At 37.9% G+C, this 26,454-nt stretch overlaps 3 protein-coding genes and 1 long non-coding RNA gene across 9 annotated transcripts; 1 reads left to right on the top strand and 3 right to left on the bottom strand.

The window, feature by feature from the left end:
* Positions 1-3,550: 3,550 nt before the first annotated feature.
* Positions 3,551-3,976, bottom strand: LOC126783842 (cysteine proteinase inhibitor 1-like). The gene has a single exon (XM_050509375.1). It carries the CDS (start codon positions 3,974-3,976, stop codon positions 3,551-3,553), a length of 426 nt encoding a protein of 141 aa, XP_050365332.1.
* Positions 3,977-5,129: 1,153 nt separating this feature from the next.
* LOC126785517 (uncharacterized) lies at positions 5,130-14,377 on the bottom strand. Of its 5 annotated transcripts, XM_050511240.1 has the most exons (13): positions 14,319-14,377; positions 14,163-14,227; positions 13,970-14,055; positions 13,813-13,873; positions 13,629-13,688; positions 13,432-13,517; positions 13,168-13,335; positions 9,200-9,460; positions 8,902-9,105; positions 8,636-8,828; positions 8,484-8,557; positions 7,251-8,063; positions 5,130-6,599 (listed from the first exon to the last, which is right to left on the bottom strand). In XM_050511240.1, the coding sequence occupies exons 2-10, from the start codon at positions 14,167-14,169 to the stop codon at positions 8,640-8,642; spliced, it is 1,122 nt and encodes a 373-aa protein (XP_050367197.1). In that variant the 5' UTR covers positions 14,170-14,227; positions 14,319-14,377; the 3' UTR covers positions 5,130-6,599; positions 7,251-8,063; positions 8,484-8,557; positions 8,636-8,639. The 5 variants fall into 5 exon arrangements, with proteins under 5 accessions (XP_050367197.1, XP_050367195.1, XP_050367194.1 ...); XM_050511238.1 differs by lacking the exon at positions 14,319-14,377 and having other exon boundaries at positions 7,251-7,834; positions 7,975-8,063; positions 13,970-14,311; XM_050511237.1 differs by lacking the exon at positions 14,319-14,377 and having other exon boundaries at positions 13,970-14,311.
* An 89-nt stretch (positions 14,378-14,466) lies between these two features.
* Positions 14,467-19,929, bottom strand: LOC126785518 (uncharacterized). Of its 2 annotated transcripts, none has more exons than XR_007671051.1 (9): positions 19,825-19,929; positions 19,601-19,644; positions 19,462-19,523; positions 18,299-18,469; positions 18,045-18,142; positions 16,747-16,931; positions 15,180-15,301; positions 14,654-15,062; positions 14,467-14,576 (listed from the first exon to the last, which is right to left on the bottom strand). It is a non-coding gene; the product is annotated as an uncharacterized LOC126785518 (long non-coding RNA). The 2 variants fall into 2 exon arrangements; XR_007671052.1 differs by lacking the exon at positions 14,467-14,576 and having other exon boundaries at positions 14,655-14,692; positions 14,792-15,062.
* A 3,728-nt stretch (positions 19,930-23,657) lies between these two features.
* LOC126783841 (uncharacterized) lies at positions 23,658-24,125 on the top strand. The gene has a single exon (XM_050509374.1). The coding sequence runs from the start codon at positions 23,658-23,660 to the stop codon at positions 24,123-24,125; it is 468 nt and encodes a 155-aa protein (XP_050365331.1).
* Positions 24,126-26,454: the final 2,329 nt, after the last annotated feature.

Genomic DNA, 26,454 nt, shown 5'->3' with positions numbered 1-26,454 from the left:
ATAATCTTCATGCCCGTGTTTTCGGTTGTGTGGCTTTTGTCCATCTTCCAAAACATCAGCGGTCTAAGTTGGATGCCCGTGCAGTCAAATGTGTGTTTGTTGAGTATGGAGGACATCATAAAGGGTACCGGTTCTATCATCCACCTACCCAGAAGTACAATGTCACTATGGATGTTACTTTCTTTGAGCATGAGCTATTTTACCCTTTCTGGTACTGCCATTCCGGGGGCGAATTCATATTTTAAAGAGTTGTATCATGGAGATGGGGAGATAAGTAAGTCAGTAGATAAGATGACAGATTCAATTGAGATTACCAATGTGTCAGCTACACAGACACCACCAGATGATTCTAGTGTAGTCACTATAGAGATTCAGGTACCAAAAGATGACAACACAATTGCCCATCATGTCTCCTGTACTATTATTTATACACCTGACCAATGCTCTCCTGGTACGGAAGATCACTTACCCGAGGTTAGTCATTCTATTGGGGATAATACTAGTGAAGCTAATAGTAGACAATATGTCTTGCCAAATAGGTCTACTCGGGGTCAGCCGACAAAACAATATGAACCTACCATTCAGACTAAAGCTAAGTATCATGTGGCAAATTTTATGTCTACCAAAAGATTGTCTAAGTCATATGAATCATTTGTGAATCAAATATCTACTGTATCAATATCTAACAAAGTGCAAGATGCATTGAGAGATCCAAAAAAATGGAAGAAAGCAATGGAGGAAGAGATGGAAGCATTACAAAAAACAATACTTGGGAGCTTGTATCTCCACCACATGGCAAGAAGACTATAGGATGTCGTTGGGTGTTTACAGTGAAGCATAATCTAGATGGGTCAGTGATAAAGCACGCCTAGTAGCAAAGGGGTTCACCTAGAAATATGGCATAGACTATGATGAGACATTTGCACCTGTTGCAAAGATAAATACTATTCGGATATGACCACTTAGACAGTTTGATGTTAAGAATGCATTCCTTCATGGAGAACTTACAGAGGAAGTGTACATGGATCTTCCGCCTGGATATGTGGCCGCTTCTCCAAGTAACTTTATATGTAGATTGAGAAAGTCTTTGTATGGTCTTAAACAGTCACCTCGTGCTTGGTTTGGAAGATTCTCACAATTCATGAGAAAGATTGGCTACAGACAGAGTAATTCAGACCATAGATTATTTCTCAGATATCAACAATGGAAGGTAACAACCCTAATTATATATGTTGATGATATGGTAGTTACTGAGAATGATACTGTTGAGGTGGGTAGATTACAGAACTAGCTAGCCACAAAGTTTGAGATGAATGACCTAGGTACACTTAAGTACTTCTTGGGCATTGAGGTAGCCCGGGGAAGTGATAGAATCTATCTGTGTCAAATGAAGTACATCATTGATCTACTAACAGAGACAGGTATGTTAGATTGCACTCCCATTGATACTCCTATTGAGCAGAACCATCAGTTAGCAGAGTATCCAAATCAAGTGCCTACTGAAAAACCTCGTTATCAGAGGCTAGTTGGACGCCTGATTTATTTATCACATACCAGACCAGATGTTGCATATGCAGTAAGTGTAGTGAGTCAGTTCATGCATAATCCAAGTGTGGACCACATGGATGCTGTTATAAGGATTTTGAGGTACTTGAAGTCAGCTCCAAGGAGAGGAGTAATGTTTTCTAATCACAATAATATCCTTGAGGTTTGTGGCTTCACAGATGCAGACTGGGCTGGAAATATTACAGATCAGAGATCCACATCAGGGTACTTTACCTTTGTTGGGGGTAATCTTGTTACATGGAAGAGTAAGAAACAAAAAGTGGTAAGCTCGATCTAGTGCTGAAGTAGAATACAGAAGTATGGCTCAGGGAGTGTGCGAATTGTTATGGCTTAGAAATTTGCTACAAGATTTGGGTATTAAGCTTAAGTGTGTTATGCAGTTGTACTGTGACAACAAGGCAGCTATTGATATTTCACATAATCTTGTGCAACATGATCATACAAAACATGTGGAGTTTGATCGTTACTTTATAAAGGAGAAGCTAGATGCGAAGATCATTAGTTTTCATTTTGTTCATACAGAAGAGCAACTTGCCAATATGCTCACAAAAAGAGTGTCTAAAAATGCTTTTTATGACTCACTTAGCAAATTGAGCATGGTTGATGTGTATGCGCCAACTTAGGAGGAGTGTTAGCGTGATTCAAGTTAGCATGATTCAAGGAGGAAATCACGGGCGTGATTTTCTCCGTGATTTGTGGGGTAAATCTGATTATATATAGAGAACAAACTATGTGTAATATATCAAACAATCAATATAGCATTTACTTTTCACTAATCTATTTGAATTTCATATTTTGATTCAGGCCAGTCACTATATCAATCCCCTATTAGTGCCCAAAGATTGTGAGATACTTGTTAATGTTCAATGCTTAGGTGATCAAGGACTTTTTGAACTGCACTTCACTCCGCCATGAGAACAAAGAAAGCCTAGCTCAATAGTTATTTTTGAATGATTGCCACAAATATCTCTCCTTATAAGGACATCAAAGCTCAAACATGAGTGATTTTCTTTTTCTTTGCGGATAGTTGTTGACCCTGTACATGATCCAAAGTAGGCGTGGTACCCCAAGTCCGTTTCAGACGATAATGCAGAGATTATGTACGTTCAGACCCAACCCCAGTTTCCTGCTTGGTTCTTGATATTGGCGCAACTTCAATTGTGTCCTTCAGTTACTGTTTGGGAAGGTCCTCACATTCATAATTTTGATACCTAATAATGTAAGAGATTGAGCTAGGGCTTAGGTTTGGTGTATCTATCAATCCTGCAACCACAAGTCTTATGGAACTCTTCATAAGTCATACCACTGTTGTATGCAGCTAATGTGGAACTATTTTTACCTTGATTAATGTTGCAGTTTTCTATATCAAACTCCTCCGTCAATATAGCGCTCGAGTAATTTTCTGCATGCACTGCTCTTCCATCCAGTTCACGACCATTTGAAAAATGGTCATGGAATCACAAGCTTCAGAATGTAATGCTTGCAATGATGTTTTAGACACTGCTAAAGACTAAAGTACCCATCGATCAAGACAAAGCCATTGCAGCATTCCTTGCCTGAGCGAGTTGTGAAAAGCGTGAAGAAACATGCTGATCTCGGAAAGGGAACACAAGCCATTATGTTTTGGTATTTATCAAGCCAATTTTATCGATCAAATTTGGAAGCAGTTCGCGTTTAACCATTTATTGTAAGGAATAGTTCCTGTCTCAAAAACAAAAAAGACAAAAAAAAAACAGCTATATATTCTGATTCTGATCACAAGTTGAACCGAATCAGATGCAATGATTCATTTTGATTAGGGGTGAAGCCAGATAAACCACTTTTTTAGGAAACACTTATCAAATGTTGAACTCGTATTAATCATTTCCTCTATACCTTTCTATTACAATAAACCAAAAAAAGGATACAAGCATGGCAGAAAATTACATCGTCCATACAACAGATGTATTAGTTAGAAAATTACACCCCATGGGAACGATCAAATTCAATATGGAAGCTTTGAGCGATCAATTTCGGAAACTTTAATGACGGTGTCATAGTAAACTTGGCGGAATGAATCCAGCGTCGTGGAGTTCATCCAAGGGACCTCAAGAACGCAAGCCTCATAATTCAGAATTGGGCTAGAAGGCAAGGACTCATCCCTAACCGCAATGACAAGTGTATACCTGAGTCCCTGTACTAGCTGAACAAGGCCGCTGACCACATTCTGGAACACCAACTCTTTATTCCGGGATGTCTTATTGAACTCGGACACAGCGAACTCTGCCATTTCTTTCACGCGGGAGTCGTTGATGTCAGCCCGCTCGACTGTACACACAAGTTCGCCATCACACAAACGTTCGCCGTCGGCGAGGAGGGTAGCAAAGAGAAAGAGGGAGAGGAGGAGGAGGAGGCAATTTGATTGCATCATGATGGTTTGCGGGGTCGGTGGAGGCTAGGTTAGGGCTCGCTTCTTTATTTATATAACAACCAAGCAGGTAGTTTCCTGGTTGAATTCGGTTTTCTCTAAAAAAACAAAAAAAAAAGTCCAACTTGCGTGGTAGTATGACTAAACTCTGGTTTTCTTTTGGACATACAAATTTTGTTTATTTCAGTTCATCAAAATATGACAGGCCAGTCAGAATCTCAAATTCCCAATCTCCTAGCTATTATGTAAATTCCTCAGTGCCCAAAGATATCGATGCACGGTGAGGTACTTGTTAATGTTCAATATATGCTTATGTCCGCTTTGTATTCCCCTTGAATGAGAATGACATGAACCATAGCACGTAGCCATGTAGGGTATTCTTTTTCTATATCAATTTTCAATGTATTTTTCATGCCTTGAGAGTCCTGGAGATATATTCAAGTTCTCTGTCAATTTCCATTTTGTGCTGTCTCGCTGCTCTAGCTCTACCTCTTCAGGGGCTCCGCCATCTTAATTGATTGCTTATTTCTTGGAGGAAACATATAATTGCAAAGAAAATAAAATCTTATTTTGTATGAAATATCATTTACCTCATGAAGCGAGTTTTGGCATACCCTCGATCTGTATCCTCAAAGAGAGTACAAGAGCTGAATAGCTTCCACCTTCCTGTCCACAATAAGCCATCAGTCCATCACTTTAACTAGAAATGGTAATGAGTTGAATAGACAGTGTGGGTTAGATCAATAGATTCATTTAGCTGGTTTTAATCTTCAGAATCAATATTGCGTCCAAACACAGCCAATTAATTGGTCAGGTACTCATCAACAGAACTTACAAGACCATCTAACATTCTAACGTAATGGTCTACTTCAAGAGAAGAAAATAAAAATGCGGAAGTACAATCTTCATGCCTTCAAATTGAAACAAATTATTTTCCTCCGAGCAGCACTACTACATCACTAACAGTACCATCACCACCTCAGAGAACCATACCTTCACAGCAATGACGCTAAAGTACTCAAATTCATTATAAAAAAAATTCATGTGTTGGTACAAGTTCAAACTTCCGAAATAGTTCTAACAGAAAACCAAAACCAAAACGTCCAAACTTCCAGATCATGAAAACAATCTTAAGCAGCCTTCTTGATTTCTTTTGGAAAGATGTCAACTTAATAAAATTAGAAGATATACTCCTTACACAGTACATCAATAATACACGCTGGAGGCTCAGAGCCCCAATTTAAAGAACTAAAAGAAGAACGAGCATAACTAGCTCAAATGTGAGCCACAACATTGGTTTGACGATAAGCATCAGTAAAATAAGAACCAGACATCTGTAGATGAAAGGTAATGTCATCATACGCACGACCAATAAAGAGTACGTGACAGAATCAGTCTTAACGAACGAATGGAAAGAGGTCACGCTGTACAGCAAGTGAAACCGCCTCGCTCCCTGCTAATGCTTCCACTTGTTCTGCAGAAGAAAGATTACTCACTGGAGCATAGCTTTCACCCACACATTTGCCTTTGTCATCTCTAATAATGACTCCAATACCACCAGTTCCGGTAACCTTGTAAAAAGCACCATCAACATTTATTTTCACCCAACCTGCATTTGGAGGCTTCCATGGTATAACCTGCCTATTTTAACGAAATCGAACTTTTACTGAAATTCACTTGTTGTGCAGACGCATTTCCATACACATGTAGAACATTACTAATCTCTTGACAAGCTTGTAAGGAAGCACTCGCATTAAACAAACTATCATTAGCAAACAAGAGATGATTAATCAAAGGAGCTCCTTCACAAATAGCATTGCCTTGAAGCAACCTTCTGTCCCAAGAAAAAACAAGTACGGTGACAATGGATCTCCTTGCCTTAACCCCCTGGTAGGTACCACATAAACCTTGCAATTTACCACGAACTAAGAAAGAATATCTAACAGATAATATACACTCCATAATTCGTTCCAAAACATTTGTGGAGAAACCCCCACTCCATTCTGTCATAAGAATTGCTCAAATCTAACTTCAAAGCCAGATACTCCTCACCAGACCTCTTGTTATGAATGAAGTGTGCTAACTTATTAGAAGCCAAGGTATTGTCAGTATTCAACCTCCTTGGAATGAATGCACTCTAGAAAGGTGAAACGATTTTAGGCAACATCACCTTCAACCTATTTGTGATCACTTTTGAACACAATTTATAAATCACATCACAGAGAGCGATGGGTCATAAGTCCGCCATAGTCTCAGAAGCATCAACTTTAGGAATCAAACAAATGTGCGTAAAATTAATCTGCTTTAACAACTCATCATTCTTCAAAAAATTTTGAACAGCGGCAGTAATATCCTCTACTATACTATCCCAATAATGCTGGAAAAATAAAGGTGGCAGCCCGTCTGATCCAGTGGACTTTGTGGGATACATTTGAAACAGCGCCACTATAAACAGAGCAAGGATAGGAATTCATTTCCGTTATGACCAATGGAGAAATAGTAGATAAGAGTTCCTCCCAAGCCGAAGACTCAATCATCCCAGTTAAGCTGCCTTCTTAACAAGAGCCATATATCCCATAGGTTGGATGAGAAATTTCATTCTGCCCTCGTATTATATATTTCCATCCTAGAATCAAACAACACAAAAAGAGAATCTGTGTAGTCAAATATAAGCACAATCTTGCAAGTTGTTACTTGAAATGATGATAGCTCAAAAGAGTTCAACAAGGATCATTCATGAAGGAATAGTTGTTTTTTTTTTTTTCAAACATCTTCCAGAAATTGGAAGGAGAATAAGCTCAAGTTGCCGATGATGGATAGGAAGTAATAAAAATTATTGCCAGACATGTGATGAAAAGCCAACTATGATTTATTTGCAGTGCTCCATCCAATCAATATAAAAACCAATACTAAAATATAAAGCACATGCATGCATAGGTCTTGAGAAATACATGAATTGCATCATACTAATAAATCACATCCTAATGTAAGCATGTCATTGGTATTAATCACAGGAAGAATCAGACTTTCTTATGAGAAGGTACGTCATCTAAAAAACTTTATATTCAGAAGGAAATTTAAGAAAATGAGCATAAGCACCAGAATGAAAGAAACAGAAAAGTGAGAAAACATACCTACCATCACTGAAGCAAAATAATTCATCAAACCGACAGATAATTTGCAGTAGGAAAAGACAACTTAAGCAATTAATAAAAGTTTAGCAGCACTTTAAAGAGTAATTAGAGGAAAAATTAAAGCAAAGATGTCAGATAGTTACTTGATTCTGAAAATAAACTAGAAAAGCTCGTATGGTTTCCTTATATGGCTTTGACACTCCTGTCCACAACATGTGTTCTCCTTCCACAATGTCATACTTGGCAAATTCTCAACTAAGCATCTATTACTCGATAACCCCACCATAGTGACACCTAGAAAACAATTGACAGTGATATAGGAAACAAATTTAGAAAGTAGATTATGAATAAAAAGAAACAGAACAAAGAGTACATGTTCTTTTGAATATATTTCATTCATAATGTACCCTATATGACAATTATTATGAGAAAATTGCATTGGGACAATGCATATGGAACTAAGAAAGCATAAATGCATATTTACAGCCTTTTGAAAGAGTCGGTCTTTTTAGCTCTTCCAAAAATTGGAGGCGGGATAATGTGGATAGACTTCATGAAGAGTGATGATACTCTTCTCTCCACAATTACCCAGTCAGATTCACAAATTCATAATCAGGTCAATTTGATTTCTCAGGAAGTCCTAGTGTTGATAACCCTCATCCGTTGATCATTATTGTGCTTCTTCAATTGTCTCATTTTTTTAAGCAAAAGTAGCCTCCAATATTTTCTGGGAACCAAGCAAAGAAAGAAACAAGAGATATTAGTTGTGTCAATCTGGGTCAAAAGCATGAAATGGAAGTCTGGTGATGTCTGGTGATGTATAAGTTAATGTAAATCTAGCAGTTATTTTTTTTTATTCACACATACCATGTAGACTTGAGTTTAGCAGCTTCACCAAAATTGCATTCACATCCTGTACAATCTACTACTACGATGCAACACTCACCAAGCTCCACCTTTTTCAATGATCCCAAAATTTGTAAGTCTGAGTTAGTAACATCATTATCTCACTCTTCTATGATAGAACCATGAGAGCTTCATTAAGTAAAGCTGAGAATATATACATCCTCAATAATGGAAAACAGTAATGTTAAAAGAAATATGTTGCAGATATATATGTCATTAGGGGCATAATCACTAGAGTAGCAGCATATGGATTTGAGTACAACTTTTAACTTGTTGACAGCTTATCAATGTATTGTTTTCACCATATCTAGGAGCATCCATGTCTTACCCCAGTCCAGTTATACAAATTTTTGAAGATGGTTTTAACCAAAAGTATACAGCCCATGTAACCGTGTAAGTAACTACTCTAAGTAATACTCAAAATTTTCCTACATTGCATGTCATTATCTCCCTAGTCTAAATTTTCTTACATTACATGTCTTCATCTCCCTAGTCTGTCATAGCTTCCATGTTGTGTAGCAAACCTTCATGAATGATTTGTGCTCTGATAGAAAGAGAGTAGTCAAGTAAGTCTATAAAATTACATTTTGTAAAAAAAATTTAAAAAAATAAAAAACCTTGCCTTCTTAATCTCGGTGAAGAGGTCTGTGTACGGGTAGCAGCTCCAATTCGGACCTCATCATCTTTTTTCTCCAGTATACTCTAGCTCCTGCAACTGTAACCATCACCAAAAGCAGCACTCCAACAGCAATCCAAATACAGTGCAGTCTTTCATCATAAATTCTCCTAGCTAGAGCGCTAGACCTTTCCAAGAGCTGCACATTAACAAAGTTCATAAAAAAAACTAATTAATGGCAACTAAGATAAAACTAGGTTTAAATGCCTAACCTTCTTCACCCGCTGCTCGTAATAGTTTTTAGCAGGTCCAATACATTGTTGCTCAAAATCTATGTTGCATTGTTTTGAAACTTCAGTAATCTTCTTCAAAGACGGGAGGGTGATCTTATCAAATACATCAATGCACCTCTTATATATTCCCTCACACAACTTTGCTGATTGGCATTCATTGTCCACAATGAGATACCTGTAGATCTACAAAAACAAATTCCATAGCCAAGTGAAATCAAACATGTAGCCATTTACTTTAATTGAAAGGACTTGAGTTAAATTAAAAGACTATACATACCTTTTGTATCTCTTCTTCAAGTTTAAGAAGTACTTTTGTTGTTTGAAAACCACCCCCCAAATAATGGTTGACTGAACATTGTCTAGCTTCGTCAATAGAGCTTCGGTGCAGACCTTGGATCTCATGCTGCCCAATTGGTAAGTGTAATCCAGCCATTTTCTGAACATAAAGTTGTAAACACTGCTCAACAACCATATGGTTGAAAAGATCCATTTGAGAGCCAGTGGATGGAATCTCCACGTGGTTTGCAACTTCAAGGATCTGCAAGTTTGATACAATAATAAGTAGTAAAGGTTATAGTTAAACTTTATGTTAAAAACTAGAATATTAAAGTAGTTATAACGAAGTAATGAAGAAATATCTTTAAGCAGTCAGTATTTCTTTGGAAAGTCTAAAAGTTAGATTAAATGTGTTTTCTTGACTTCTAAAAAGTATCATAGAGTCCAGCTACATTAAATGTGTTTTCTTGACTTGTGTTGGTCATTATTATCTGCTTTATTCTTGTGTTTTGTGTGTGTTTAGCTGGAAGGTTTAGTAGTTTAGGAGCATTTATTGTGAGTAGTTGAGTCTAGGTTATTTAAGAAGTTGTAGCTTATGTTGGTTTCTCAGTTTTTAAAGTTCAAAAGAATCAGTTTATTCAAAACTTTTAGCTTAAGGGTTTTAGTATCTCTCCCTTTTAACTATTTTCTACCCAACCCCAGTTCAGATCCTATTAGGGCATGCATCAACTGGTATTAGAGCCCATGGCTGGGCGAGGGCGAGATAGGCAGTCAACTTCTGAAGTTGAGCAACTCAGGAGACAAGTGGAGTTTCTAACTCAAAGAATAACTGAGTTGGAAGCTGCAAGATCTGCTGAACAGAGTGATGACTCAGATGCAAGTTTTGAGAACCCGTTTCATGGCCGCGTTCCGCATCGGGAGCCACCTATTTAGGATGATCGAAGATGGGAGATGAACATCAAGCTTGAGAGACCAGAATTTTATGGTAGCTTACAAGCTGAAGAGTTCATTGATTGGTTGAATACTATTGAGAGGATATTCGACCTCAAGGAAGTTCCGGATGACAAGGTGAAATTGGTAGCAGTCAAATTAATGGGACGAGCCTCTGCCTGGTGGGAGCAGCTGAAGATGAAGCGAGAAAGACGTGGAAAAGAGAGAATTATGAACTGGGAGAAGATGAAGAAAAAACTCAGGGAGAATTTCCTTCCATTTAATTATGTTTGTACCCTTTATCAACGTTTACAAAACCTTAGACAATGTGATCGACTGGTGGATGAATACACTGGAGAGTTTTATATGTTGCTGGCCAGAAACGACCTAAATGAGGATGAAGAACAGCTGGCTGCAAGGTATATTGGAGGTTTGAGGGAATATTTGCAGGATGTTTTTAATCTTCATACTTTTTAGTCCGTGTCTGAGGCCCATCAGCGAGCTGTAATAATTGAGAAACGTCAAAGCAAGCCTAGCACTCGACCATATTTCAGAGCTAATACCAACCCAGCAATCCACCAAGCAGCAAACAATGGACAAGGACCTGCTAAAGCTGGTAAATTTGGGCTCAAAGTTCACCCGCAACAGCTAGAAATCGTACAAATCCTTTAAGACCAGTCAAGCAGGGACAAAACAATGTATCCAAGCTTTGTTGTTTCAAGTGTGGAGAGCCAAATCACAAGTCCTCCGACTGTAGGCGAGCTTCCAGCAGTCATTTGGACAAGAATAAGCAGCTCATGATTGAAGGAGAGGAATTCCATGACGAAATGGGAGATCCCATCTATGATGAAGGAGTTGATGATGAATGCAATGAGGAATTGGTCTATGGAGACATCGGTGAGGACTTAGTTATCCATAAAAGCTTGATAATGCCTAAGGAGGAGATAGAAGTAGATTGGCTGCGTCCGAATATATTTCATACCACATGATTGGCGGCAAGGACTGTAACTTGATTATTGATGGAGGTAGCTGCGAAAATGTAGTGTCAACAGAAGCAGTGCAGAAGCTGAAATTGAAGCAAGAGAAGCATCCAAAACCTTACAAGCTCTCTTGGTTCAAGAAGGGGTTTGAAGCTTTCAAAGACCAATACAAGGAAGATCCATATTTGGCACCCATTATGGAGCAAATATTGGCTGGTCAGCAAAATGGTTTCAATGTTTATGATGGCTTTCTTTTCAAGGGTGACAAGTTATGCATTCCAGAAGGTTTTTTAAGAGAGAAAATTCTCAAGGAACTTCATCAAGAAGGTCATTTTGGATGTGACAAGACTATCTCTGATCATTTCGACTTATTGGTGGCCAAAGTTGAAGCGGGATGTCACAAGGTTTGTAGAGCGATGTCATGTGTGCCAAAGAAGTAAGGGTGGGTTAACAAATGTTGGGTTATATACTCTACCTATTCCCAAGTCAGCATGGACAGATGTGAGCATAGATTTTATCCTTGGCCTGCCTAGAACTCAAAGGAGGATGGATTCTATTTTGGTGGTGGTGGACAGATTTTCAAAGATAGCTCATTTTGTTCCATGTTGTAAAACAATGGATGCAACCAATGTGGCCAACTTATTCTTTAAAGAAGTGGTTCGTCTGCATGGCCTACCCAACACCATCACTTCAGATCGTGATCCCAAGTTTATTAATCATTTTTGGAGGACCTTGTGGAGGATTATTGGAACTAAGTTGTGTTTCAGCAGTGCTTACCATCCACAAACTAATGGTCAAACTGAAGTTATCAATCGGAGTTTGGGAAATATGCTCAGATGTCTAGTTGGTGATAAGCCTAAGGAATGAGATTTGGTGTTATCACATGCTGAATTTGCATTCAACAGGTCGCAAAACCGGACCACGAAGTGCATTCCTTTCCAAGTAGTGTCTGGCCAGATTCCAAACAGTGTTCTAGACTTGACTTCACTTCCAAATCCAAGCAAAGTCAGTAAGAGGGCAGAAGAAATGGCAAACTATATCAAGTCCAACCATGAAGAGGTGCAGAAGAGAATAGAAGAGAGCAATCTGAAGTATAAAGCTGCAGCAGATCAACACCGTAGGAGCGTTGTGTTTGAGGAAGGTGATTTGGTGTGGGCACTTCTAACAAATGACATGTTTCCTACTGGAGCTTACAATAAGCTCAAGATCGAAAAATCGGCCCCTGCAAAGTTTTCAAGAAAATAAACGAAAATGCCTATCAACTATAGCTTCCGAGTCAATTAAAGACTTCAAATCTTTTCAATGTCAAACATCTCAGTCCGTACAAACTCGAGGACGAGTTTTCTGCAACCCGGGGAGAATGAAGCAGTCATTATTTCTTTAGAAAGTCTAAAAGTTAGATTAAATGTGTTTTCTTGACTTCTAAAAAGTACCCTATAGTCCAGCTACATTAAATGTGTTTTCTTGACTTGTGTTTGTCATTATTATCTGCTTATTCTTGTGTTTTTTGTGTGTTTAGCTGTAATGTTTAGTAGTTTATGAGCATTTATTATGAGTAGTTGAGTCTAGGTTATTTAAGAAGTTATAGCTTATGTTGGTTTCTCAGTTTTTGAAGTTCAATAGAATCAGTTTATTCAAAACTTTTAGCTTAAGGGTTTTAGTATCTCTCCCTTTTAACTATTTTCTACCAAACCCCCTATTAGGGCCTGCATCATATCTGTACCCAAAAAAAAGATATGAAGAAATATAATCTGGAAATCCAAAGATGCTATTCACCAAAGCGTATTCGCCAAAGCATAGCATCCATACATACTTCCATTGCTAATGCAGCAATAATATGAACATTCAGAGAGGCTACTCCTAATTGCTACAAACATTCCTCAGTAACTGTATACACTCTGATAGCTAAGCTACTATTTCCAAGTTTCTTATATGATAACTTATTGGACCTAGTGTTTCTTATTATTGTAGCAATTTTCCTATTTACTTTAACAAAAACCTATACCGCTAGTTTATACAAATCAACAGCATTTGATAAAAAATGGGTCTAGACGTGTACCTGATCTAGAAGTGACAAGAATTCCTTGCCATGTAATGGCTGTCCCTGCAATGTCTTCAGGCGGATCATATTAGCAACAAAAGGAATTAGTTGGCCCATGTTCTTGATATATGTTGGGTCCAGCTCGTCATCTAGCATGTCACACAGTTTGGATCGCTGAAGGTGTGGCTGTGTATGAAAACAGTATCACCAGAAAGTCAAACAGCAATATAATCTTGACAAAACGCAAAGAAAATGGTGTATATTTGAGAAAGGAGCTCATACCTGTGGCAAGCTGAATGCAGTGATATTATATCCCATAATACTTATGGAATCTCGAATTTGGTTAACCATTTCAATGTTCTTGTTGCCTGCAATTTTCAAAAGTGAACAGTATTAAACATATATTGAAATCAAAGTGTTGCAATTTAAATTTTGACACACACATGTGTGCATAAGAAAAAAAAATACATTGCCAATACCATTATGATTAGGGACGGTGAGAAGAGCATCATGCACCACTTGCTCTACAGATTTCCCTTCTGCATACCACAACACAACATAAAAAGGTTATTTCAAGAAATACCTGCTGAAATGTTGAAAATAGTTGAAATGGTAAAAAAGAGAAATCATGATCTTTCATTAATTTATTATTATTTAACTTACCTAAAAACTCACGCTGGATGAGCCAAAGAAGCTTCATTGGTTCAAAAGGAACATCTGGACCCTGTTTGAGCGCGCAATATATAACTTAACATTTTCAAAAGAAAAAAAGTACACACAACAATAGACTATAAACTCATTTAAAGGCATTATGAATTACCTTCACTCTGTTTTCCACATAAATTTGCACGGAACACCATAAGAAAACAAACATGTTAGTGTAGGTGATTACAACATAGATATCAACTGCTTCCATAAAAGAAAAAATTTATTTGATTACAAAAATGTGGACTAACAAAATATATCAGTGCCATATCAGTGCGGTAAACTAATAGAAGACCCTGCTTGCATACCGGCCATAAAATTCTTGAGCAAGCTCAAAAGAAAATGACAAATGATCGAGGTCGATTACGTGAATCTACAAATAAAAAATAAAAGAAGCTGTTATGTACGGAAAACTATAAACAACTAACAACATCAATAACTTCTATCAAACTATATAAACTCACAGTCTCGGGCAGGTTATATATGAGTACAGAACTCATAACAGTGGCTATAGCAAAAATTCTGCAAAATATAACAACGGATAAGTAATATGAACAATGATCAAAGTAAAAACAAAAATTTCAAATGAATGAGAGTCGTAGAGACTTGCCGGTCATCATAGAACTCAGTATTTCCAACCCTGTCCACGGCATCAGTGTCAAGATATAACACAACACTTTGAGCTCCCTCAATCTTTATATTTATCAACACTCCCCATATTCCTACACCAAGCAAAAAGAAATTGTAAATTTATATACTTTTGACAACATTATAAATACAAGTAGAAGTTAGAATTTACCTTTTCTACTCCTGCCATGAAGGTCCCCCACATTGAAGCCTAGAGTTGAAGAGCATTTCAGTTCAAAATTCAGTTAAACAAACATAAATGGGATTAAAGGCTTAAATTGAAAATTTATAATAGGCAAGAAGCTTTTACCTTCATTGCAAGAAAGCTGGAGCAATTTATTCAAGAAAAATGACTTTCCCGAGGCCTTTGGCCCAATCACCTAAGGTAAGAGCAGATTGGGGAAGAACAAACAATTGTAAAGGATATTTTGATATAGATATAGTTATCAATTTATAACAACCAAGCTAATAGACTTACAGATACAACTGCAATTGGAAATGTTATATTTGCGAATGCCTCATGTGCTTCATTTGATACACGAATTTGAGCAGTGTTTGAAATTTCTTCAACAAGAGGAAAACTGGATCCATGTATTCAATAATATAGATTATTAACTACCACAGTAATTGATTAATTAAAGTTTCAGAGAGAATTTTCTAATTTTGGTTTAAACTTGGAATGTGATGATATGACTTACGGTTTCTGATATTCAAATGAGAGAGATTCATGTGTCAGGCAAATCAGAAGTGTAACCACAACTGGAAACCTCAAGTACATCCCTATAGATGTCATATATGAACTCCAAAAACACCGTCGAACCTAAACAAACAAAATAAAAGCAAATTAGCAGTTCACTTAGCACATAATATCACTTATTTCAAACATCAGTAAAAGCTAGCTGTTTATGCTTACAGACTACAATATATGAAGAAATTGCAAATTTTCAAACAGGCTACTCATCATATAGTTAGTCTATGGAAGCAGGTTTATTTGGCAGAATGATTAATAACAATCAAAGACATTGATGAACTCAGAAACATGAATCTTTAAGAACCAAGGTGTAAGCCACAAAAACCTGAGGTTTCGCACTACTAAAAATGGGCCTAAGGGGACACATTTTATATGTACCTATAGGTATGTCTCTATTGGCCAAAGGATACATATGATGCATATGTGCCTATTGTAGGTTTTCCTATAAATGGCTCACTTAATGGGGACACTTAGCTATTCATCCCCATTGGTTTAATTTTTACTACTCTTGGTCCCCCCCCCCCCCCACACACACACACACACACAAAAAAAGGGACTAAATTGCAAACCCAGCATTGAAAAGATTATAAAAATATTAAATATTAAAACAGTAAATAATGCAATCTCATATTTTCCATTGAAATCTTAACGTTCTGATATTCATTAATATATCAACAAAATCCAGTCATTCTCTTTCTAAAACTAATATCTAATTAAACAGAATTGTGCATAAGAATCTGTATAAACTGTAAAGGAGAACTAATTTAATTCGACTTGCACTGTTGAATTAAAGCACTTCAGATGTACTTGTTCAAATAATCTAACCTCTACAATGATACTTAGAACAGTCACACCTTTTTTCTTATTATACAAAGCCGGAAAAAAAAACATTACAAATTATAGGCAGAAAAGCACATAATTATATTGAGAGCAAAGTCCATATCATGAAATAAATGACAAAATGCCAACAGGACATGCAAAACATGAAGTAACTAAAAAAATGGAAACACCCGATTCAGTTACACCACATCATCAACTTGTTCATTTCCTGAGAAAGGGCCATCACAAGCAAAAAGAAGCTTGCACTTTAGAGTTGAGTAAGCAAACTTTAAGAACAAGTAAATCCCTTACGCCATCAAATTTCACATGAAAATTGAAACCACAGAGCATAAACTCAAAAATCTCCTACGATATAATAACCAGCCATATTCATGGGTGGCACCAACTGGAACTTGTGATTCATACATAACCAGTCAAGATGTAAAATGTGAAAATTAGAAACATCATAGAGAATTCATGAAGGTCTAAATCCAACTTAAAAAATTTCCAGCCTCCCATTTATACAAATGTATAACTATTACATGATTGAATGACTTCAAAGTCTATGCAGCAGAAAGAACAAAAATATTCATTGATGCAATTGTGAAAATCTATAGATAGACGGTACATGTCCGTGATACCATGAACTGGAAAACGGAAAAGTCTTTGACGGATCAATTTAAACTAATTTATACCTATCAAGAAGCATGTAACCAGGCACCAGGCAACTGAAAACCAAACATGGAGCTCCTATTCTCAATATCCAGCCACATATACTTCTTCCTAGAGACCGGACCCTGCCTTCTTGCTTGCAGCAATTTTGATTTGCAAAATACCAGTTTGTCACAAAAGAAACCTCTATTTGCCCCTTCTGAGAAGTCTGCATTATCAAGAGTACTACTATAAGTCATAAAAATATGAAATAATAATAATAAAAGAGACGTGATATTGTAGTGAGGAAGTTACTTGATACATGACATACAAAGTTGATGCTTCTTGTTAAAAGTTACAGAGCATGTGTAAGGAAGAAGCACATGTTTATTATCAAGTTGCTTACAACCCTAAAATTTGACCCTTTAAATGCTTTTGGTGCTTATACCCAGTACCACTAAATCAAGAATCAAAAGGCATAAACTAAATCCTTCACACAGTCGCCTAACTGATGATTTGAGCCCTATAATTTCAATAAAGCAAGAAACAAAATTGAAATAAGATACTTACAATATGCAGCAAAAGAGTCAAGCTGCAAAATTCACATAAGTCCTTGATGCAAAATCCACATATGATTGTCCCCAAACCAACCCAGGTCTACAAGTTGCTAGCTTGTGATCTGTAACTCATAAGGTACAGATCAAATAACCTAGCTCAAGGTGGAGATGGTTTGGTTAGGGCTGGGATTCAATAGTATTCTGGCAATGAGATATGACTTTGGTTGGCATCGGGGTCTAGTAAAGAGAAAAAAGGTTGGAAGAAAACCCATCTTGAGAATCCTTTTGAAAGGTTTTGATTCCTAGTGCAACTACAAAACTAAAAAACAAGAAACAAGAGATACACATGCACCAAGACTATTATAAGCTATGGTGCACCAATACGGAAACACATGCAGGTAGGATACGTGGATTCGTTTTGAATACAAGAAGTTTAAAGAAACAAGTAACTAAAGCATCTAAAATCCGGACAATTTTAACAGCTGAAAAAAAATCCAGTTAAATTGTGGATGTATTGATCCTAAATTGTGAATTCACGTTGAAGGTATAGAGAATGAAGTAGTGTCATGGTTTTAACTCCAAAAATGTACATGGTTCTGAACATATTAAGTAGCCCGGTGATATTTCCATAAAAGACAGATGTTGTGGCTTAGTGTTCAGAGGATGGGGCTTTCGTTAGAGGCTAGCTAGGTTGTTTCTCAAGCTGTTTCTAAAAAATACATTATGTGTTTAATCAGCATATCGAAGTTGTCAGCCCATTGATCTGAGATTGTTCAGAGGGTTACCTCTCCCTGTACTGTGCGCACCAAAAGACTCAACTGTACTATCATGTTTCTATTTGTTCATGGTCTCCGGTAATGATGTTGATGGTTTAGTGTATTTCCTATCACAGTCAAAGTAAGAAATCATAACATGTAGGGTAGTGACATAGGTATTCAATATTCTATTTGAATATGGGATAATGAGGCTTTATAGTAAGAAATGTCAAAACTTTAACCTCAAGCAAGCAATTTTTTATCAGGTAACAGAATGGACGTACCTAATATCTCTTCAACAAAGTAGTTCTCAGTTTATGACCTTCACCAACGTGTAGTCACCGTATCTACGAAGTCGAAAAGTAGTGTCGAATTCTCTCCTTTTAGCAGAAAATAGGTGACAACTACAGACATCCTGAACACTGGTGAACCAAAAATTAGTTTTTATACAGAGCCTGCAATAAAATTCAATTTTGATGCACAAATTGAAGTTAAGAACCCATATTACAGTTTAAAATGAGATATCAAATCAAAGTGCACCAATACTGAGGTAAACTCTAACTTAAACATGACTAAAGTACAACCAAATCAAAACATACAACTCCCTTTCTGAGTTTGTATTTTCTCTTTTGTTGTCAGTTGTCAATTAAGTATTAAGAGAACTGTGGATTAAAGTCATTAAACTAATGCGTTTGTAGACAAAGACTAAGAGCATGATATAGACATGATTATAGATTAATTCGTTCATGTATTGTGAAAACCATTATAGCAGGAACTTTAGAGAAACAATCTCGCCGGAGAAAGGTATATGTAAAGATGAAGAATAATACTCACATTTAAAAGTTACTCAATTCCATAGATAGTCGAAACCATAGCAGAAATCGAAAAACTAACACAAACTTGACAGAGGAAAACAATCAAAACTCCAAAGATTTGTCGTAATCATGATACATTTACTAAGCAAGAAAAAGTAAACAAATCAACATTGTTTTGGACCTTTTGGTCACTGGTTGATGGCAAAAGAAAGAGTAAGCTTTTACAAATTTGGCAGCTGATAAAAAGCCCGTCTCTTTTACTTCAAATTGCTAATACACATAAAATCCAAGATTTCATGAAAATTAAATCCAACATATTGAAAATCATCTCAAGTGGGATCCCTACACATACAGAAAGACCACATATTTATCCAAAGAGTTGGCATTTGGAACATAGAGAGTAACATAACAGTCACAAAGCCACAACTAACACGCCAAATAACATCCACAATTTCACGAACTCGGGAGGCTATGACTCATATCACTACTTCCATAGATTCATTTACCAGACAGAAATGCCAATATGTAACAACTGAGGAGCTCTTAACTCCAAATAACGACCGACCAACCAACCTTGGTGGAAAGTCTGAAAGGATTTAACTTAGAAATTAATCAATGAGGAGGCCACGTACCTAAACCCAGAAAATCAACAGGAAGTGAGTGAAGTCACAACAGCCGCGGCTAGGTCTGATCCCTGAAACAAACTAAGATGAAAGACCGGAAACTTGGAGTGGCATTTATAAAAGAGGACGATTGAATTGAACCGGGTACCTGTTTAATCCACTCTATGCTTCAGCTGCAGAAACCAGTAGTTGCTGAGAGAGACACAAAGAGGAAGAGGGTGAGGAATAGAGGAAGAGAGCGCAGAGAGAAGGGCTCATGACCTCATGCACAGACCAAAACAAACAATATATATAACCTCCTCATGCTAATTGCCTGCCCAGAGGAAACAAATATAGGCCAACATGGTAATTGTTGGGATGAGTTCGTCTTACCTCCTCTTGTCTCAGAGTTCTGGGTGTTTCTGCAATGCTCCAATGACGATCGTAAGTCAGGTATGTGCTTCCGAGATGTCAATTATGCATCATCGTATCCGAGCGTATCTATCAGCTCCGCAGAGACTCACGCAGACTAGAAATATGACATTTTTTTTAGGCCATCTCCGTCCTAAACAGCTAAAAATAGTCTTGATCTTGTGAATTTAAACTAATTATTGATGAAGCATAGAAAGAATTAATTATAGAAAGAAATTTCTAAATATACCCGGCATAAATTTTTGTACCCCTTCATTTCCTGTTTTACCCCTATTTCTATTATCCAAAAACTGTCAAACTCCTAAGTCCTACCTCATCTCCAATTCTCCCGTCTTCAACTCTGCATCGAACCTATGCTCTGATCATTATCAGTAGTCCGCCAAACTCTGTTTGACGTAATCCTCAGTTAGGGTTTTCTTTGCCTTCCAGTTAAAAACACCCATATCCGGAATGGTTTCAAACAATTTATCGAATTCGATTACTTTGTTGAGAATTTTTGTGTTTGGGATGAAAGAATGTCATGTCAATATGAAAATACTATTAAATTTTAATTGATATGAAGCAAGAGCCCAATAGCAGCAGAGTGATTGAAGTTATTAAAGAAGGAATCCAGAAAAAGATCCCGAGGCAATGGAAAGAGGAAAGTTTTATGAATAACTAAATGGGCATTTCACACATTCACACACTGATCAGTCATTAATCTATACGTATATTAGGCTAATGATCAGCGGAGGGCTGCGAACTGCATAAGTACTGTTATTGCGGAAGAATTGTAGCCGAGTCGAAGTAAGATCATGCATCATGGTGGAATTTGATGCTGGGTGTAAAAGGGTAGAGTTGGAAACATAAGATATTTTTTATGTGTTGAGTACATTTACCAATACCCTTAATGAATTATTCATGTGACATTAAAATTTTGAATATGTTACACATTTAAGTGATAGTTTATATTATACTACATTTCTTAATTCTAGTTAATTTTATAAATAGTTTACAGTTTAGTTATATTTAACCAAATGAACAAAAAACCCAACATCGGCCCATTTCAAAACTAATAGCCCAATTCAACAAATTCAACGCAAAAGACTACATTATCTTCACACTCCCCAAATCACGTTCTTGATTTCCTCTCTCTCTCTCTCTCTCTCTCTCTCTCTCTCTCTCTCTCTCTCTCTCTCTCTCTCTCTCTCTCTCTCTCTACACTTGATGCCGACGACCAGGATCGTCGATGACTCTGCCACTACGAAGCCTCGTTGACGACACCGCCACCTCGCCGTCGAACAAGTCTATGTTTGGGAGAGGATACAAGACACCACCTGCACCGCGAGCTTAGGGAACTCCGTCGAGGTTAGATATGCATTTGTAGACATGCAGACATGGTCTTCAATCTCTCTCCTCGCCAAGGTTGCCGCTGCCTCGATGAAGACGAAAATGCCATCGCCACTGCCACATCAAGCTGTCGACATCGCCGTTTCTCTCTCAGCGCCTCCAAATCTCGACGAGTCTTGTGGCTTTCGTTGTTCCGAGTTGCGAAGGAGTGTGAAACTAGGTGTTTAGGCTTCCATCAGTTGTGAGGTTGGTCATTGGTAAACTGGATTTTGTGGTTGAACTATGACCAATTTCTCTTGGTCACCCACGACGAAGAAACCTCAAGGTTCAAGTTTGTTTTGATAAGTTTTGATTCATGAATTTAATTTCTATGCTTTTATGATGATTTGAGGTGCAAGTGTTTTATTGATGGAATGGTTTAGGTTTACTTTAGGTTGTGTTTTGATTGTTAATTGTTGTTTGTTGCTTCTAGATCACCGGAGTTGCAAACTTTATAGTTAAAGCCTATGGTAATTGGGCATGAGTGTGCTAGGATCATAGATGAAATTGGAAGTGAGGTGAAACATGATACTTGTAGGGGTTTGTTCTTATCTATGGGAGAAAACCACAATTGTCATAGTTACTGAGGTCGGTAATCACTAAGGGTCAGTAACATGATTATTGGGTGTCAGTAATTTGTTATGGGGGGTTAATGAGTTTCATTAATTTATTACTAGAGGTTACTAGGTGTCAGAAATTTATTATTAAAAGGTTACTATGTGTTAGTAATTGTTATTGGGGGTTACTTGGTGTCAGTAATATTTTTCGGCAACCGTGGCCGGAGCCAGGCGATCGGTGGACGGAATCCGGCGACAGTGACCTAAGTCCGACGAAATTGACCGGAGTTCGGTGATGGTGACCAAAGTTCAAATGAATGGAGCTCGGAGTCCGGCAAGGTTTTGGTAAAGTGATATCTCTCATCAACTTTCTCTTGCTATAAGTGTTTAGATAGATGATGGTAAAATAGTCTTAAACATAAACAAGATCATAGTTTTTGTACTATTTGATCAAATAGTTGTATATGCTCTTAGAGTAAATGGTCACATTTTATATTTTGTCATTCAAACGATCAACGAAGGGTCCAAATTTGTAGAATTTGTCATTTTTCCTATATTTTATTTTAATTAAATTTTTTTTTATTTTATCTTTTTAGTTGGTTCACTGGTTCTATTACAAGACCATCGAGAGTTTCCTCTTCTAGATTCGCCTATTAAAGTACTAGTGGCTATATCTCATAGAGTGGATTTCTACTCCAGTAGTAGTGACTATATCTCGTCAAGACAATCAAAGAGGTGCATGTATTTATCATCAAAATTGGAACAATTGTATTAATCATCAAAACTAATGTGTAGAAGTGATAAAAAATACAACTGGACGGTTGGACTCACTGAATAAATAAACACCTAGCTACTTAAAATGGCTAAAAGCCAGTGCTAAATTTAGCTTTTTGTCCCTAATTGCCTAACTTGTTTTTTTTTCCTTACCACACAATGTAATAACAACGGGCACAACATTTGCTCAATTTATACGGAAACTTTTTTTTTTGAAAGGACGGAAACTTATTATAAGCACCAAGTGCTAGTGAGTCAATTGCCATCAACCAATCAAGATAATTTATTTAATTTAATATTTATCTGGCACTAACATCGGAGTTAACTCCGTTACAATAAATTCAAGCAAAAAAAGTTAAATATATTTGAGTAAAATTTTGGGAAGAGAAACATAGATAGATATATATATATATATATATATATATATATATATATCTCTCTCCATGGACGACCAAGAAAACCCAACAAATCAGTTTCCATCTTATTAGCCCCAACCAGACTCAGAGCCCCACTGCCTCCGACTCTGACCCTCTCCTAATCCCTACTCCCTTTGATACCTACATATAGAGCCGGCTCTGCACACGTGCAAAGAGCTCAATTGCACAGGGCCGTAAAACTTTAGAGCCACAAATTTTTTTAGTTTCCCCTTTCTCTATTGAATAAAAATAATGGGGCCTCTCACTCTCTCAGCTCTCCTTTTCCCTTTTTTTATTACTTCTTTCGACCTCGTTTCTTCTTCTTCTTTTCTTTATTCTTTCTCAGTTCGCCGCACTGATCTGATCTCAAATCTCATCCACTACAAGCCAACCATCACCACTCATCGATTCAGGTAAGATAAGTCGATCCACTCGATTGTATTTATAGATTGATCATATTTGCATGAGTACCGGTTATTAATTGTTTACATTTAGAATTTCAATTTGCAAGGTTGTGGTGGTCTGGTGATCAAGATGTTTGAGAATTGAGGCAATTGGAACTTGGGAGGAGCAGCGGCTGTGAGTGAATCAGGTTTTCCTATTCAAATTGAGTTCTTGAATAGTTTTTTTAGAAACATGCTTCATAAAAGAAAAAGATTTATGTGGATATGCAAAACACATGAAGAAGAAAAAAGAAGTCAAGTTAGTTAAGTCTTTGCCCAGTATTGTTACATTCATGAAAAGAAAAGAAAAAGGTCTAGGTGGATCTTTGGTTAATGAACAATCAGAAGAGCACATGGAAGATATTGTGGAAGAACACACTAATGGAAATGAAATTGTAGATGATTTGGGTCATAATGCAACTGAGAATGATGCAGAGCATAATAATAATGTAAATCATGCAGATGAGACTTCGGTGAATATTTTTGATTCTAGAGTTTGGTATGCCCTGGATAAAAATCTAGTAGATTTATTGGTAGAAAAGGGTCCTCTTAGAGATCTTTCCATAGAGAGTGCCCCGCCAGACAAGTTCACTAGACGTTTTAGTTCAAGATTCTACACTCGATATTTAGGGAATGAAGAGAAGTATGATAGAGAGTGGCTTGTGTACTCAAAAGAACTTGATAAAGTTTTCTGTATTTGTTAAGGGGGCCAATGCGGGGTCAGCTGGCAAATGATGGGTACAATGATTGAGATCATCTTGGTAGAAGACTTAAGGAGCATGAAATGAGTGTTGATCATCTCATTACTGCAAATACTTGAACTGATTTGAAGAGTTACTAGCTGTGATACAGTCACTAGATCTTGATATTAATAATGTGAGAGGACAATGGTATGATAATGGGTCAAACATGAAAGGAAAACACCAAGTGGTGGAAAAACAGTTGCTAGATATCAATTCTAGAGCTTTATACACTCCTTATGGTTGTCATTGTTTGAACCTAACCCTTTGTGATGTGGCAAATTCTTGTACAAAAGCAGTTGATTTTTTTGGAGTGTTACAATGCCTTTATACCTTATTTTGGGAGTCTAACTTAGCTCTTTATGATGTAGCAAAGTTTTCATATAGAAAATCAGATGGTTTTTTAGAGATTTATAATGTGTTTATATATTATTTATAGGTTCTACAAAGAGATGACATTTCTTAAAAGATAATGTTAAAGGGTTCACTCTGAAATCATTATCCACCACGCGTTGAGAGAGTCGTATTGAGAGTGTGAAGCCTCCATGATTCAATGCCATTGAAATTAAAAGAGCATTACTTTAACTGGCTGAAGCTGACAAGGATCTCAAAATAAAAAGTGGTGCAAAATCAATTGCCACTAATGAGCTAAATGACTTTCAGTTCTTGCTAAGTGTCACGGGCCGACTTACTACACAGCGGAATATGACCCGTGCGGCGCCAAGGTTACTCTTAACCAAGGCCAGCCTAACTCCTCATGCATCCATGATGTCATCTTTCTTTTCTTACTTTCCTTACTTGTGAGGTTCGACCAACGAAGCTACTCACACATGAGTCTCACAACTTGTGACTTACCGATCGCTTCCTCGTGTCATGGTACTCCCATGCCACTCGCCCAACCGATAGGCTTCCATGCCATCTGCTTACCGATCGCTTCCTTGTGTCATGGTACTCCCATGGCACTCGCCCAACCGATAGGCTTGCAGGCCATCCCGGCTAATGTTAACCCCTTACTAGCAAGCGTGCACCTTGCATCTCGTAGCAAGCGGCATGACAGTAGGCCGAGACATTGATGGTCCTCGCTTCCTTCCGTCTGACCGTCCCTTGGTAGCATGCGCATGTTACTTGCTCCCTGAGCATCCATCCTCATGCTCACTCGGCATATAGGCATCCTTTGTCAAACCCTCACCCACGGGGTATTCATGTGGGCAACTCTGCCCTTGGGTGTTAACTTCTTGGGCGAGGCTCACCTCCACGGCTTGCCTCCCACATATCATCTCGACATCGCATCCGACTTGCCAACATACTCTTTCATAGGACACTTGCCCGCATCTGCCCACTATAGGCTTCCTTCCTTCTAGCATGGTGTCACCCTTCCATGCTTGCTAGCAACTCTTTCCTTTGAGCAAGGTCGAACCCTTAAACTATGCCCGCGTCGCTTTACTCCGTGGCCATTGCGCACCACGGGGTTCCGACATGTATTCCTTCAGCCCACAAGTTCGCCTATGCCGGTGGCATAAGGATCGCCCATGTATGAACCTCACCACCTGCATGGACCTGCAATATCGGCATGCCGGCCGATACTGTCCATGAGTCATCCTGACTCATGGAAACGCATGCCGCAACTCTTTGGTGATATCCGCCCGGATCCTAGGTTCCCCAAGGTCCCCTAGGAGTGACTCGCTTAGTGCCCCATAAGGCCAGCAACGAGGGTGGTGGAGAGTCAGACACCATGTACCCCCCTATAGAGCATATTGGAGAAAACTAGACTTGGTAGGAGGAAACATCAAATATCCGAGGAGGGGAAACTTCCATAATTAATTGATACAAGCTCATAAACATATGTCGTCAAGTGCATTGAACTCTTTTCGACATCCCGGACAGTTTCCGTGTTCAAACTTTTCCCAAATTCCGAGCTTAAGCGCCACGAACCTAGAAGTTCTTCATAATTACAAAATTGCCACATGGACATGCCACTGACAACCAATCCGCCTGCAAACAGCCCGCATGCTTGTCGCTCGACACCCTCTCGTCGGCATAGCGCCTAGGAAGTGTCACGATTGCACAACCATTTGTGCAGCTCGTGACACCCTCCCCCACTTACAATGTTAATGCTCTTCATTGACAAACGCCTGCACTAACCTTCAGTCTAGCGCGTGACATCCTCCCCCACTTAATGTCAATGCTCTTTATTGACGTGCAACTCTTGTCTGCTTCTCGCTGCTTTATAGGCTTGCTTAATATCATCCTTCATTCAATTATTGTTTTCCCTCCAACCTTGGAATCACATCTC

This window comes from Argentina anserina, chromosome 2 (genome assembly GCF_933775445.1).
Source record: "Argentina anserina chromosome 2, drPotAnse1.1, whole genome shotgun sequence".
Lineage (NCBI taxonomy): Eukaryota > Viridiplantae > Streptophyta > Magnoliopsida > Rosales > Rosaceae > Argentina > Argentina anserina.
Note: the sequence above shows the minus strand (reverse complement) of the source record. Positions and strands in the feature narration are given on the sequence as shown.

Excerpts from the sequence above, each read along its gene's own strand:
- LOC126785517 (XM_050511237.1), bottom strand. The coding sequence starts at position 14,065 with ATGGAAGCAGTTGATATCTATGTTGTAATCACCTACACTAACATGTTT. Across the intron at positions 13,518-13,628 it reads CACCGTCCCTAATCATAATG|GCAACAAGAACATTGAAATG; the intron begins GTATTGGCAATG and ends TGAAAATTGCAG. Across the intron at positions 8,829-8,901 it reads ACGAGCAGCGGGTGAAGAAG|CTCTTGGAAAGGTCTAGCGC; the intron begins GTTAGGCATTTA and ends GTTAATGTGCAG.
- LOC126783842 (XM_050509375.1), bottom strand. The coding sequence starts at position 3,976 with ATGATGCAATCAAATTGCCTCCTCCTCCTCCTCTCCCTCTTTCTCTTT.
- LOC126783841 (XM_050509374.1), top strand. The coding sequence starts at position 23,658 with ATGAAGAAGAAAAAAGAAGTCAAGTTAGTTAAGTCTTTGCCCAGTATT.